This window comes from Dermacentor variabilis, chromosome 2 (genome assembly GCF_050947875.1).
Source record: "Dermacentor variabilis isolate Ectoservices chromosome 2, ASM5094787v1, whole genome shotgun sequence".
Classification (NCBI taxonomy): Eukaryota; Metazoa; Arthropoda; class Arachnida; order Ixodida; family Ixodidae; genus Dermacentor; species Dermacentor variabilis.
The window spans coordinates 6815666-6829043 of record NC_134569.1 but is presented as its reverse complement, the minus strand read 5'-3'; the positions used below and the strand labels follow the sequence as shown (position 1 = coordinate 6829043).

At 42.6% G+C, this 13378-nt stretch overlaps 1 protein-coding gene across 2 annotated transcripts in view; it reads right to left on the bottom strand.

Annotated features, from left to right (window-relative positions):
* The window catches only part of mmd (disintegrin and metalloproteinase domain-containing protein mind-meld), a 235908-nt gene extending 222972 nt beyond the window's left edge, over window positions 1-12936 (bottom strand). Inside the window, exons 1-3 of one of the 2 annotated variants that reach the window (XM_075679576.1) lie at window positions 12542-12936; window positions 12277-12324; window positions 3140-3282 (exon numbers count right to left, since the gene is read on the bottom strand). In XM_075679576.1, coding sequence (XP_075535691.1) covers window positions 3140-3282; window positions 12277-12324; window positions 12542-12635 — 285 coding nt within the window. In that variant the 5' untranslated portion in view covers window positions 12636-12936. The remainder of the gene's footprint in view (window positions 1-3139; window positions 3283-12276; window positions 12325-12541) is intronic. The other variant, XM_075679577.1, reaches the window with a different exon arrangement.
* Window positions 12937-13378: the final 442 nt, after the last annotated feature.

Genomic DNA, 13378 nt, shown 5'->3' with positions numbered 1-13378 from the left:
GACGCCCCTATCGTGTATAGCCGTCTGAACGCAAGATAATTGAACAACAGGTTGCTGACATGTTTGCGCGAAAGATAGTACGACCTCCATCTAGCCCATGGGCTTCTCCCGTGGTTCTGGTAAAGAAAAAAGATGGCTCCGTTCGCTTTTGCGTCGATTATCGAGCGCTCAATAAGATCAAACGCAAGGACGTATATCCAATACCTCGAATTGACGATGCTTTGGACAAACTACAAGGGGCGGAGTATTTCTCCAGCATTGATCTTCGATCAGGATATTGGCAAATTCCGATGAACGAGACTGACAAACAAAATACCGCATTCGCTACACCAAACAGACTTTATGAATTTAACATGATGCCTTTTGACCTTTGTAACGCTCCTGCCACATTTGAGCGCATGATAGACAACGTACTTCGTGGTCCAAAATGGAAGACCTGCCTTTGTTATCTGGACGATATTGTCTTCTTTTCGTCTGACTTCAGCCAACATCTTCATCGATTAGACAAAGTTCTCAACTGCCTTGCAAAAACTGGTCCCCAGATCAATACAAAAAAATGCAAATTTGCAAGCAAAAGCGTAAAAGTATTGGGCCACGTCGTCTCAAAAGATGGCATCCAGCCAGAACCCGGAAAGATTAGTGCTGTTCTTCAGTTTCCTCACCCCCAGCAACAGAAAGATCTACGCAGTTTCCTCGGCTTGGCGTCATATTTCGTCGATTTATACGCAACTTCGCCGCAATAGCAGCTCCTCTACACAAGCTACTGGTTACCGGTGCCTCTTTCACATGAACTAGTGATTGCGAGTTGGCTTTTCAAGCTCTTAAGCGACATCTTACTTCCGGACCAGTGCTTCGCCACTTCGATAATCGAGCCCCCACTATACTCCATACTGATGCAAGCTCACAAGGTATTGGCGCATTACTTCTGCAACGTAATACAGCCTCTAAAGAGCAAGTCATAGCATATGCCAGCCGAACACTTTCTCCAGCTGAGCGGAACTAAACCATTACAGAGCAAGAGTGCCTTGCTATCGTCTGGTCGATTCAGAAATTTCGCCCATACCTTTACGGCTGCCACTTCACCATCGTCACCAACCATCATGCTCTGTGTTGGCTGTCATCAATGAAAAACATCTCAGGACGCTTAGGACGCTGGATACTCCGCTTGCAGGGATATGACTTTACAATAGCGCACAAGTCTGGAAAAAGTCATCATGATGCAGACGCATTGTCTCGCTGCCCACTATTGCTCTCTCCCGGTAACGTGCCGTCGTCTTCTGCACCACGTCGTTCCGATGCTACGCCTGCCTCACACCGGCTCTCGATAACGCCCCTGGACCAAATTAAGCTTTGATCATGGTCTGATTTCGTGTCGCTTCAGCGGGCCGACTCCTACTGTTGAGCTCTCATGGATCGCCTTAGTGGGTTCGCCGAACCACCCAACAGTCGCTTGCGACGCCAACTTCGACAATTCCGCCTTCAAGATGGCATGCTACATCGCTACGTTTACCACCCAACAGGTCACCGGTGGGTCCCAGTTCTGCCTCGCTGCCTTCGCCTGCGAGTATTAGAGGCACTTCATGACGATGTATCGGCTGGCCACTTAGGCTTCCACAAGACTTATGACCGCATCAAGACCCACTGCTTCTGGCCTGGCCTATCCACAATGGTGGCCAAATACATTGCCTCTTGTGCATCATGTCATCACCGCAAATGCTCGACATCCCCTCCTGCGGGTTTATTACAACCTCTCCCTTGCCCAGACACACCTTTTGAATTTGTTGGTATTGATTTGTATGGTCCCTTGCCGTTGACACCCTCCGGTCACCGTTGGATTGTGACCTCTGTTGACCCTTTAACAAGATATGCCGAGACTGTCCCTGTGCAATCCGGTACCGCTTCTGAGGTCGCCGACTTTTTCTTGCGCTCCATCGTCTTGCGCCACGGGGCTCCTCGCGTTCTTCTCAGTGACCGTGGCAAGGCGTTCATTTCCCCAAGTTCTCGAGGAAGCTGTTCAGGCCGCTAATACTGTCCACAAATCTACTTCTACCTATCATCCGCAAACCAACGGCCTTACTGAGCGCTTCCACCGTACGCTGTCTGACATGATTTCCATGTACATCCATCCTGACCACACTGACTGGGATAAAATTCTTCCTTTTGTGACATTCGCATATAATACTGCTATTCAATAGACTACCGGCTACAGCCCTTTCTTCCTTGTATACGGACGACCTCCTTCCACCATATTTGACAGAGAATTCTTTTTAGCACCTTCTTCACCTAACGCATCGCTTCCAGAAGATTTTGTTGCCCGAATTGCACATTGCCGTCAAATTGCCCGGGAAAGCACAGAAGCTACCCAAGCTGAGCGCAAACGTCACTGCGACAACAAACGCCGTGACGTACGTTTTCACCCTGGAGACCAAGTCCTGCTTTGAACTCCAGTCCGCACTGCAGGCCTCTGTGAGAAGTTCCTTCAACACTACATTGGTCCATACACTGTCGTGCAGCAAACATCTGCAGTAAACCATCTCGTCCACCCAGAACACTCCATCACTAACCGGCGCCGCCGGAATGCTGAAATTGTTCATGTCTCGCGGATGAAGCCCTTCACTCCCCGTTTAGATGACCTAATCTGCGGCCAGGCTGGCCGCTTCCATGACGGGAGGGGAGTTAGTGTAAGCGCTATTAATGTACTTCATCATTTTCATTTGTACATAGCCATCATCATCATCCCTGTTCTTCGACTTCTTCGCGCATGAGCTGGGGCGTTGCCTTTCTTGGAATAAACAGCGCTGGACAAGTTAATCGGTCTCGGTATTATAGTATATATATGTGGACATGTGAAATCAGGCAGGGCATTCGATCTACCTCTGGTTTTAGACAAAATGGCACTGTCACATGGGTTATGAAAACAAGACACGCATGATTTGTCATCATTGCCTTTCTATTTCCTATTTGTATTATCCTAGGTTTGCTGTTAAGGTGCAACGATAGTGAGTAAATCAAGGTGGTATTCACAGCCCTCCTTTTTGATGGTCCAGAGAGCTAAATGCATTCATACTATTTTGCAGTGTTCCGCATCTCCAGCACAGTAAACAAGGCAAGGAATAAATCCCGCTTTGCCCCTGCTTGCCTTGTTGGCTGTGGTGTCCCTGGTGGAAATGCCCAGCTTCTGGTGGTGGCGCACCTGAACTGGGTAGATCACCTCATAGATGCGGCTCGGAATGCTAGCAATCAGTCGCTCGTTTTCCGGGTACCGCTTGAGCCGGTCCACCACTGCGTGGAAAGAGCCTTAACATGGTACACAATCAAGTCTGTATCTTCATAACCAAATAGCACTTTAAAGGCAAGCTATAAAAGACTATTTTAATTTCTGATATGAAATGCATCTCTTTTACAATGCCACATCTCTTGGACAAACAGCATGGATTCCGTGAAGAGAGGTCCACATTGACAGCTGTAACATATGTTCATACAAAAACGTAAATAACGCTTGAAACAACAAATGCTATGCAGTTGGTATATTTATGTACTACATATAAAAGAATCCCTTCACACTGTGAACTTAGAACGATACAGATTCAAAGGCCTATTAGCTCAATTTATTGAAGGCTATAGGACGTACACTTAAACAGACAGGAGCAGATGGTTAAACAGAAGATGCCATATCTAGCCTTCAGTCCATAACTTATGGAGAACCTTTACTGCGTCTACAAGGACAGAGTGAAAACCGACAAAGACAGGTGCCTGTCTTTCACTCTGTCCTTGTCTTGTGTTGTGCACCAGGTGCAGTAATGGAACCGGCCAAAACTTACACTATTTCAAATGGAGAACCCACACTCTTTTCTTTATTTATCAATGACCTCCAGTTGTACTCCACAATGGTGACATAATAATGTACACAAGTGATAGCATGCTATAATTTCCTGCCCATGATAGCTATATGTCAATTGCAAAACTTAGCTAATTCTGATCCTACCAAAGCCTCAGAATAGTTTTTGGAAAACAAACTGAAGTTACATGTCACAAAAACAGAAGCACATTGTAAATTACAGGCCACAGCAGATCCTAAGGTGAAATCACTATTTGAAGACAAGAATCTGATTAACCCCCTTGATACAAAGAAACATTTGGACATTGTACTAGCCTCTGCTCAACATTACAGTACTCACATTTCCCAGGTTTGCAAGAAATTAACTAGCATGTGCTACGTGCTCTTGAAAGCCAGAAGCCATTTTCTCATTAGCACGATTAAAATCACAAACCGTTTTATTTTTCACAGTCACGTGACTTATTCCAAAGAAACATATGGGAGCTTACATACCCAAACTTTTTTTAGACCAGTCACGATGCTACAGAAAACAGCCCTTTTGTCACTACATATTCTAGATCTCACGAAAGGTAGGCCACTCTTTTTCAAATGCTAAACACCATGCCAATTTTTCATGCACACAACTTTACAATTGCTTACACAATGAAAAAAGTTACTTAAAAAAAAGCCATTCCTTGATTCTACTTTATTTGGCCAACTCAACAGATGCTATATATGTCTAACCTGCTGTTCAGTTATTACCTGGACATTCAAAATGTATATAGCTAAAGATGCATTAATTCGTTATTCAGTATGCCACAGTTATAAGTTGAAATTTGTAGTCACTGCATGAGTAACGCCACGAAACAAAATATAGTTAATAGTAAGTAAGCATGACCATCATTGTGGCATTGTGCAAATAAAACAAGACATTTCACTTCAGCTATTTAAAACTCGCTGCACGATCACTCTTTTATGTCTTTTTCAAACGTAAGTTTACATCACGCTGTAAGCTATCTTGCACTGTAGCACACAAGAATAGGCTTCACACTCTGCCACTTCATCCACCAGAATGTATGTCATGACGGCCTCACAATACACTCAATTTCATGCACTAAAATGACCAAATGCAAGAATTTTACTCATCTGTATTACCACGGGCTATATTACCTATTGGAATGACCTTCCAGACTACATAGCATCCCATGTAAAACTATGAAACATTTCGCAATAATTAACCTGAATGCACTATACTCCTAATATTGTATAATGATAACAACTCTATTTGTAACCTTTTATGTACTACATATTTTACTTTTGTATTTGATGTTAACTTTTCTTTCTGTTCTGTATACAGTCAGATGCCTTTATAACGAAGTTGGTGGGACTTACAAAATCCTTCGTTATGCAGGTGAATTCGTTGTGAAGATTGCACAATTTACTACCCAGTAGAGCAGGTTCAGTACATTCAATAAAAGAAAGCATTTGTTCAGAACATTATTTATAGTCAGACTTATTGAAATAAGTTGCTAATTTTTTGTGCAAATTTAGTCCGACGAAATGTGTGACTGCAGCCAACATTATTGCACAGAGGTTCATGGCATGCTTTGCAGCAACACAAAGGAGAGATTCAAGGTGAGGACCATCGAATGCCACTATCACCTCCCTTGCAGTTGAAAGTCTTGGTTCGTTTACAGCCTCTTTATCATCACTGCATTCATTGACAATTTGCATATTTTCAACCCTAAAAATGGCCTTGAAGACATTTTCATTTGTTTGACTCCATGACATCATCATTATGGTGGCATATTCGTCAGCTGTCACGCCCGCTGCTGGGTTACAACGAGCAACGTTCAAGTTCAGTGCTTCCTAGAGCAGTGCAGCAGGAGTGTAACACTGTGTTACAGGGCTGTAACACTGAGTGTAATCAGCACGCTCATTAAGTGCATTGCTAGGGCTACTGTTAGCACAGAACAAAGCTCAGTGGCTGTGCCAGCATACGTATAGAGTTTGTCGTAAAGCAGCAAATCAACTGCTAAAACTGATAACATTCTTCATTACACAGACAAACTTGTTCTAGTGGCCTTCATTTTAGAGGTGTTCACAATGCATGTGAAATATAGGAATTCGGCCGGGACATAATCAGTCCTTCGTTACACAGGTCATTTCTTTGTAGAGGCATTCGACTGTAATATCTTATGCCCTTACTCAATGCACTTCAATGGCCCTGTAAGGTACCGTGAACAAACAAACAAACAAACAAACAAACAAACAAACAAACAAACAAACAAACAAACAAATAAATAAATAAATAAATAAATAAATAAATAATGGCGTAATTATAATTTGAGTCCTGAAATAAGAGATCTTTTGTTTGGTATGGTTAGTGGAGCTCACACTTGGATATAAAAACAGGCTCAACATTTAACCTTGCCACGAAAAAAAAAAATTATTTCTTTGCAAGACCTATATCTTACCATCACAGCTTTTTTTGGTTGTGTGTGCATGTGTATTTGTAGGATTAGCTAAATTTTGCTCATTAAGCATTTTCAACACATATGTGCAGTCTAGTACGTGTGACAGATAGTCAAGCTTCCTTTTACTGGGTATTCATTGTACTCCTGTTCACCTCATATTACACTGCCTGACATTCATGCATAAGCCATGACAACTAAGCACTCCAGTAATATATACTGTATTTTGAGTACAAAGGAATAAAAGTTTGATTTACTTGCTTGTTTGTTCATTTGTTTGTTTGTTCAAGTACTACAAAACTGATTTCCCCACAACAGTCCAAGGTAAGTAAGAAATCAAGTCTTTGTCAAAGCAAAACATAGTTTTAGTTTTTTATACGAGACTGAAAGAATGCAAGTTTCAGGCACAAAAAATTATGCTGATGACCTGGACAGCATCTTTTAAACAGCCCTCTAAATCTTGAAAACCATAATATGATTTTCCTTAACAGGCTCAGTGTTGATGTGCTTTGCCTTGAATATTCTTACGCGAATTATGCCAATATTGAGTTACTGTGTGAGCAATTCGGTCATCTTATGAAAAAAAAACTTTTTTAAATTTAGAAAGACACACGCAGGGCGTTCAAGTAGCATACGCGCGCATATCTTTAAAGTGGTACACCATAAATGGATCATGGATGTAGCCAAAGCATGTGTATTAAGCAAATCAATACATGTTTTAAAGTGCGTCTCCTTATTTAATTTGTGCAAGATTTAAAACATTAGTTTAGAACATAAGCTCTCAATAAAGAAGTTGCAGAGCTCATTCAGGAACTCCGATGCAGTTGTTCTTATGAAGTTATTATTCACATGGCACTCTTTCCTGGGCTTTTTAAAAAAGCCTATGAAATGCATGAAAATAAATCACGTAATTACAGATTTGCAAGTTGGATTGTAGCACTCTTAAGTGTGTTCTCAACAATGCCCCTGTGTAGGAGACAAAACAAACCATGGCTATGTTTGTAAGAAAATAAGTCTATTTACCAACCTTTTCATCCTTCAATCATTGACTCAAACGCCACCCACGCCACCATTATTGTTGATATCACCCCCTTATCCATGATAAGAATGAATAAGAATGAAAAATAAAGTTGATCGTTACAGATTATGGTGCTAAGTGCGTTTCAATTGGTTTTCAGCTACAACCTACCATTTATCAGTTACGACCATGATGGCTTTCAACCTTAATAACAAAACTGCAGAGAGGGTTGCCCAAAAGTTGATGCTGTCACCTTGGATTATGTCTGAAGTCCTCGTCCTCTGAGAACAAGCTCGACAACACTGCAATCTGGGCAAGCAGGAACAAGTGGCGACGTTTTTGTTCCACACTCGAGTGTTTTGCTATTCTCAGAGGAAAGAACTATTTAAAGGGGTATCTTCATGGAAAAAACTGCACTGGGTGTTCGTGAGCATGTTCTACAGTTCTTCAGGTGCAACTAATACCATACAACAAGTAGTATTTAAAATTTGCATAACTTAATCTAATTTCACTACAACAAAGAACAAGGAAGCTCATAAGCAAGCATGCCAGAAAGCATATATGAAGACCATGTAACAAAAGAATCCAAAATGTCAAGTTATAAAGATTAAAATGATCAATGCAGTAAAAAGCACACCATGCAGTCCTGTATAAATCTACATTACAGTCATGGCAACAGCTGTCACTTTTTCAGACATTTCTGTATCCTTGTGTATTGCATAATAAACCTGTTATGACCTTGCAGTGACCTTTGATAACTTGTGAACCCTGTGACACTACGCACCGGTGCCCCACCAATGCTAGTATGTGGGGAAGGTGCCTTTCTTCTTTTTTTTTTTTTTTTTCAGAAACCTGGCATGGTGACCATATATAGCGATATACGTGAACTCCATGTTAATATATTGCTGTAAAATATCCTGAAAAGACAGTAATTCAGCAAGAGGCAAACAGTGCTTGTTGGCCACATCCAGTTAGGTACCATATCTGCTTTTTAAAAGCTTGGTTGTACTTATGCACCCACTGTATAGGTGCGCAGTACAGCACTCTATAAAAAAGCTAAATAACTAAGCTTTGTCCTGCAAGGTACATCATTATCAAAATATAGATAACCAAGCAGAAAAATTAAAACGATTTGGTTAAAACATGTTGGCGGGCTAGTTGATTTGAATCCATCATAGAATGCGTAAGCGCAAGTGAACGAGGAAGTAGAAAAAAACAGATACACAGAGACTGCGCTGTCTCTGTGTATCTGTTTCTTTCTACGTCTTCGTTCAGTTGCACTTATGCATTCTATCACGGATAAAAGGATTTGTCATGTTTAATGGTATAAGGGCCTTGAATGCATAAAACTCACATATGTCCTGCATTTCAGGTGAGTTATTTTTTTGTTATTATTTTTTTTTATTAAAGCTAAGCTGTTAATGGGGGGGGGGGGGGACCATGGAAGCACTAGAAAACAGTGTGTGCCAGTTTTCACAGTTTTCTGAAAAAATACAAAACTCAAGAAGTTTATATTTTGACAAAACTTGGCAAATGATAGGTGCAGTATATCCAGGCAAATCTTTAATGTGTGTGTGTGTCAATCAGGGGTTGAATCAAAAATGCTAAACCCTCGTTTTCGGCCCGTTTTGAGGCATTATATGAAATGCTTCAATGGTTTCTCCACTTATCTGAGAGGACAAAGAACGACAGAGAATTCATATATTCAGGAGATGGGGGCAACTCTATGGGTGACATGTGCCGAAAGCTTTAAATGTGTAGGTTAATTAATTATGTGCTTTGGAAATAATTACCGAATACTTTGCCTACATTTTATACATTGTATAAGGCATGCAGTTGCTTTTCTCCAGTCTCCTTGATCAACTATGTGAAGTAGGAAGCATGTTGTGAGTGACAAACAATAAATGTTTAATCTGTCTAGGCTATTTGCAGAGAGTTCTTTATTCGAGTTCCAGAGTGTGATGCTGCCATTATATGCGAGGTTTCTTGGGGTCATAAAACAACTTCACAAGACACCAACTTCAAGTTCAGTCAATATAGGGAGGATTTCAAGGGTATCATGTGGCAAAAATTTTATGTTTCTGGTTTGAACAGAAGCATCGAAAATAATTATTGAACCCTTGTTTTTTCAGTAGTTCCATGAGTGATGTGACGATTTTATTAGCTTCTCTAGCGAACTATACATGCCACTTTGTTTATATTTGACAAAATTAAGGGGCAGGTTATGGCTAAAGTGTACGCAAACTTCAAAGTGTGTGGGTTAATTATTGTCTTTGCAATAAATCCCATATTCAAGTGCTCCAGAGCATTATGAGTATGTTTTACAAGTGATGCAATATTTAGCCAGCTGCCTTGAGGTAGTTAAAAATTCCACCAAGACTAAGTTCAGAGAACATGTTTCAAACTAAACGCATGTGGATCGAAAACTGCTTTCATAAAAAATTTCTTTATCAACCGCTCGAAAGTTTCACGCTGCCATTTTCAGCTATGTTTCCCAGTTTCCCAAGAATTCTGTGTTACGCAATGTTTACATTTTGTAGAAATGCGGGGCAGGTTAACTGCAATGTTTCCTGAAATTTTTACGTTCACGTCTTTATCAAGAGCGTTGGAAATATTTGTTGACCCCCCCCCCACCCTTTTTTTTTTCTTCCATTTTTTTCCATGTGTAATATGACATTTGCCTGGTGCCCTCGGTGAAATAAGCGAATCAGCTTCTTTATGTTTACAGACAGTAAGGGCCAGGCAATGGGTGATGTGTAGGCCATATTCAAGGTGGGTGGGTTAATTGGGACCTTGGCATTAAATTATGCATTCAAGCACACTGGAGCGCTATGAGGGTCTTACGAGTGGTGCAGAATTTAGCCTGCTACCTTGAGAGAAATACAAATGCCACCGAGATCAAATGTAGCAAAAGTTGGTGACACACTATGTAAACTCTCTGTGCAAAGTAAAATGCTTTTGAATAAAATGCTGCCTTTGTAATTTCTTAATCAAGTGTTATAACATGCCATATGAAAGCTATCAGCTATGCTTCCCAGTGTATCGAGGTAGCTGTAGGTTCCCCGGGTTTATAGTTGTCGAGAAGGGGGTTAGCGGTAAGTGCAATTTGTGAAAAAAATTTCCTCTTCCTGCCTTAACTAGAAGCATTTCAAATGAATACTGAGCCCTAGTTTTTTTTTTCTATTTTCATGCATGATACGACGTTCATAGTTGGTTTTTCTGGTGACCTTGGTGAAAATTTTGAGAAAGCAAGGCAACTTAATTGTTTATGCTTACTGGTAATAAGGGGCTGAAGGTTTGCGCTGGGAATTAACAAGTGCTGGGAAGTGTTACATGCGGGCAAGGTTCCAAATGGAACAGTCATGTAGGGGCAATGCTTTTAAGTATATGGTTTAATTACAGGCAACTGACTCTTATGCATCTGCTCAGAAGAAATAGCTTCGCTGGAAATTGGGTTGTGATTGTGCACAGTCACACAAGTCTGCTGTAGTATTTTTTTTCCATTTTGACTTGGAATGTAAATACTAAAAAAAAAGTAAACAAGAACTAATATCTATTTTGAGTACTTTATTATGCCCCCATTTTTCACGGCTTCGTAATTTCTTGATGTCTATGTTATTGCAATTTTCCTCTCTCCTATACATTGCACTTATTAATTCATGCTGTAATATTCACCTCATTTTCCATTATTTCTTTCCCTACCACAGTTTGGGCTACTAAGCACGAGGGCACAGGACCGAATCCTGGCCACGGCGGCTGCATTTCGATGAGGGCGAAAAGAGAAAACACCCATGTACTTAAATTTAGGTGCATGTTAAAGAACCCCAGGTGGTCCAAATTTCCGGAGTCCCCCGGCCACTACGGCGTGCCTCATAATCAGATTGTCGTTTTGACACTTAAAACCCAATAATTTAATTTTTTTTCCTACCCCAGTTGTGGAGGCTTCTCCGGCCGACCTGTCTTATCTCTCTCTCTCTCTCTACCTCATGCACGTGTCCTTCCTCCCCTTCCCCAATTCCACAGCCGAAGAGGTTCTGCCACTGGTAATTGACACAGTAACTTGCGATGCCCGCGGCCCTTCCTTTCCTTTCTCCTTTTTGTTCCCAATACAATAAAGAATTTATTATGAATATTAAATCACTCCACTCAGTCAAACACACATGCAATATGACATATAGTGGGTGCTAAATGATCAAGCCTGCTTCCCTAAAAGACAGAATGAATGCCAATTAGTCCGTACACGACTTGCTATAACGATGACGCGCGAGCGTGTGGCCGGCAGAACCACAGAACGCATAGCTACGAACTTTCAACGCATCCTACTAAAACCCACCATGTGTCGTACCTGCAAGGTACCTGGGCGTTGCGCGTTCCGACCACTGGAAGACGCGCGCTGGAGATCAGCGGAGCGGCATCGGCGTATTCCTCTCCACAATATTCATTTCTAGTCGAGCCGCGCGCGGCGCTCGCAGAGCGAAATTAATCTCGATCGCTGATAACGACGCGGTGGCTTATATTTGTGTAGCGTCGGCCAAGCGCTAGCATGTCACTGTTGTATCTCAAGTCTGTACATCCGTGGAACGCATTGGTCACAAGAAAACTCGGAGAGTGCATATCAGATGGCACAATCACCGAATTGCGGCCACGGCTCGCGAGGGCGTGCAGTCGAGTTCACGAAGTGGAGAATTATGTACACATCTCGCACAAGGTATATCAAGCACGCAACAGATTCCGACCTTTATTATTGCACAAGGATAGGCATATTGAACATTAACCCAAATTATTCTGCGGTAAAATGATGAATGATGAGGTAATTGTCTCATCTAACAGCCTCGATCGTCTTACATAATTACACGAAGAGGAAAGAAAATATAATTGGATCATCGTGCACAAAAGCGATACACAATAAGGAATTAAACAGTGAATTAAGTCGTCACTATAATGAATGCTTGGGAGCTAAACCTTACCTAGTAACCGGCTGTTGTCTGGAAGCTCATCAAAGGCCGAATCTGCTTCTGCAGGGAATGAAAGTGCACAGTGGGAAGTTAGGAGTGTGTCTGTGTAGGAACATCACTTCGAAGGCAGATATTCTTAAAAGCCCAAGAAGGACAAAATACACGATCTAAGCTGCAGACGCACACACGCACATGCGTGCAAGAAGCGCGCGAAGCAAGGAAAGTGCGCGGTCGATGCTGGCCCGCATCGCCTGCGTGCCGCACGGCGAAGGCTCACCCCTGGTGTGTCGGGCGGCGCGCTGGGCGAGCAGCGGCGGGGGTGCCGCGTGGCAGAGCAGCAGCACGAGGAGCAACTCGCCGGGTGGCTGCATGGCCGGCGTTTATGTCCGCTCCTCATCACGCTGCCGCGCCGCCATGGGACGGACGATCAAGATGGCGGCCGCTGCCGCTGCGGAGCAGCCGTGAGCTCAGGCGAGCTTCGGCCGGACGACGAGCTCTACCATGAGCCCGACAACGCGGTCCCCCGCCCGGGATCGATCACCGTCATCGGGAGCTCTGTCACGTGACCGCGGACCTCCTCAAGCGCCGCCCAACGTTCCCTCACAAGGACTCAAATCCCGCAGAGTACTGCGAAAGCCAGTCACGAGGCCGCGCCACTGGTGTTTTTAAGGACCAGCCCGCTTTTACGCTCCAACGGTACATGCTTCCGATGTTCTACGCTCGCCGACAACAGTATCTGCAGCTGGTTGCTTCCTTATTGACGGTAACTGCAAAGATACTTGGAACAAAGTCGGAAGACGACGAACAGAAAACGTAGGTTTTCTGGCACTGGCACTGGTACTCCAGGACTATTTTCTCTGCGATCCAGTGGGAAAGGAGGTCTACAATGCGTCGCTCTGTTTTGTGGAATCGACAACCAAATTTATTTGCTTTTGATAGTCCATATTTCAGCATTCCGTCATTTCTGTTATGCACTTTGAACATAGCTGCGAAAGCATGTTGGTAGTCGAGAAATTCGAAGCCGTTTGCTTCTGAAAGAGCTGACCAAGGGACAAGATGTTCGCGGCGTAAAGCCCCTGGATGTCACTATGTCTCAACATAATGAAGAGAAAAA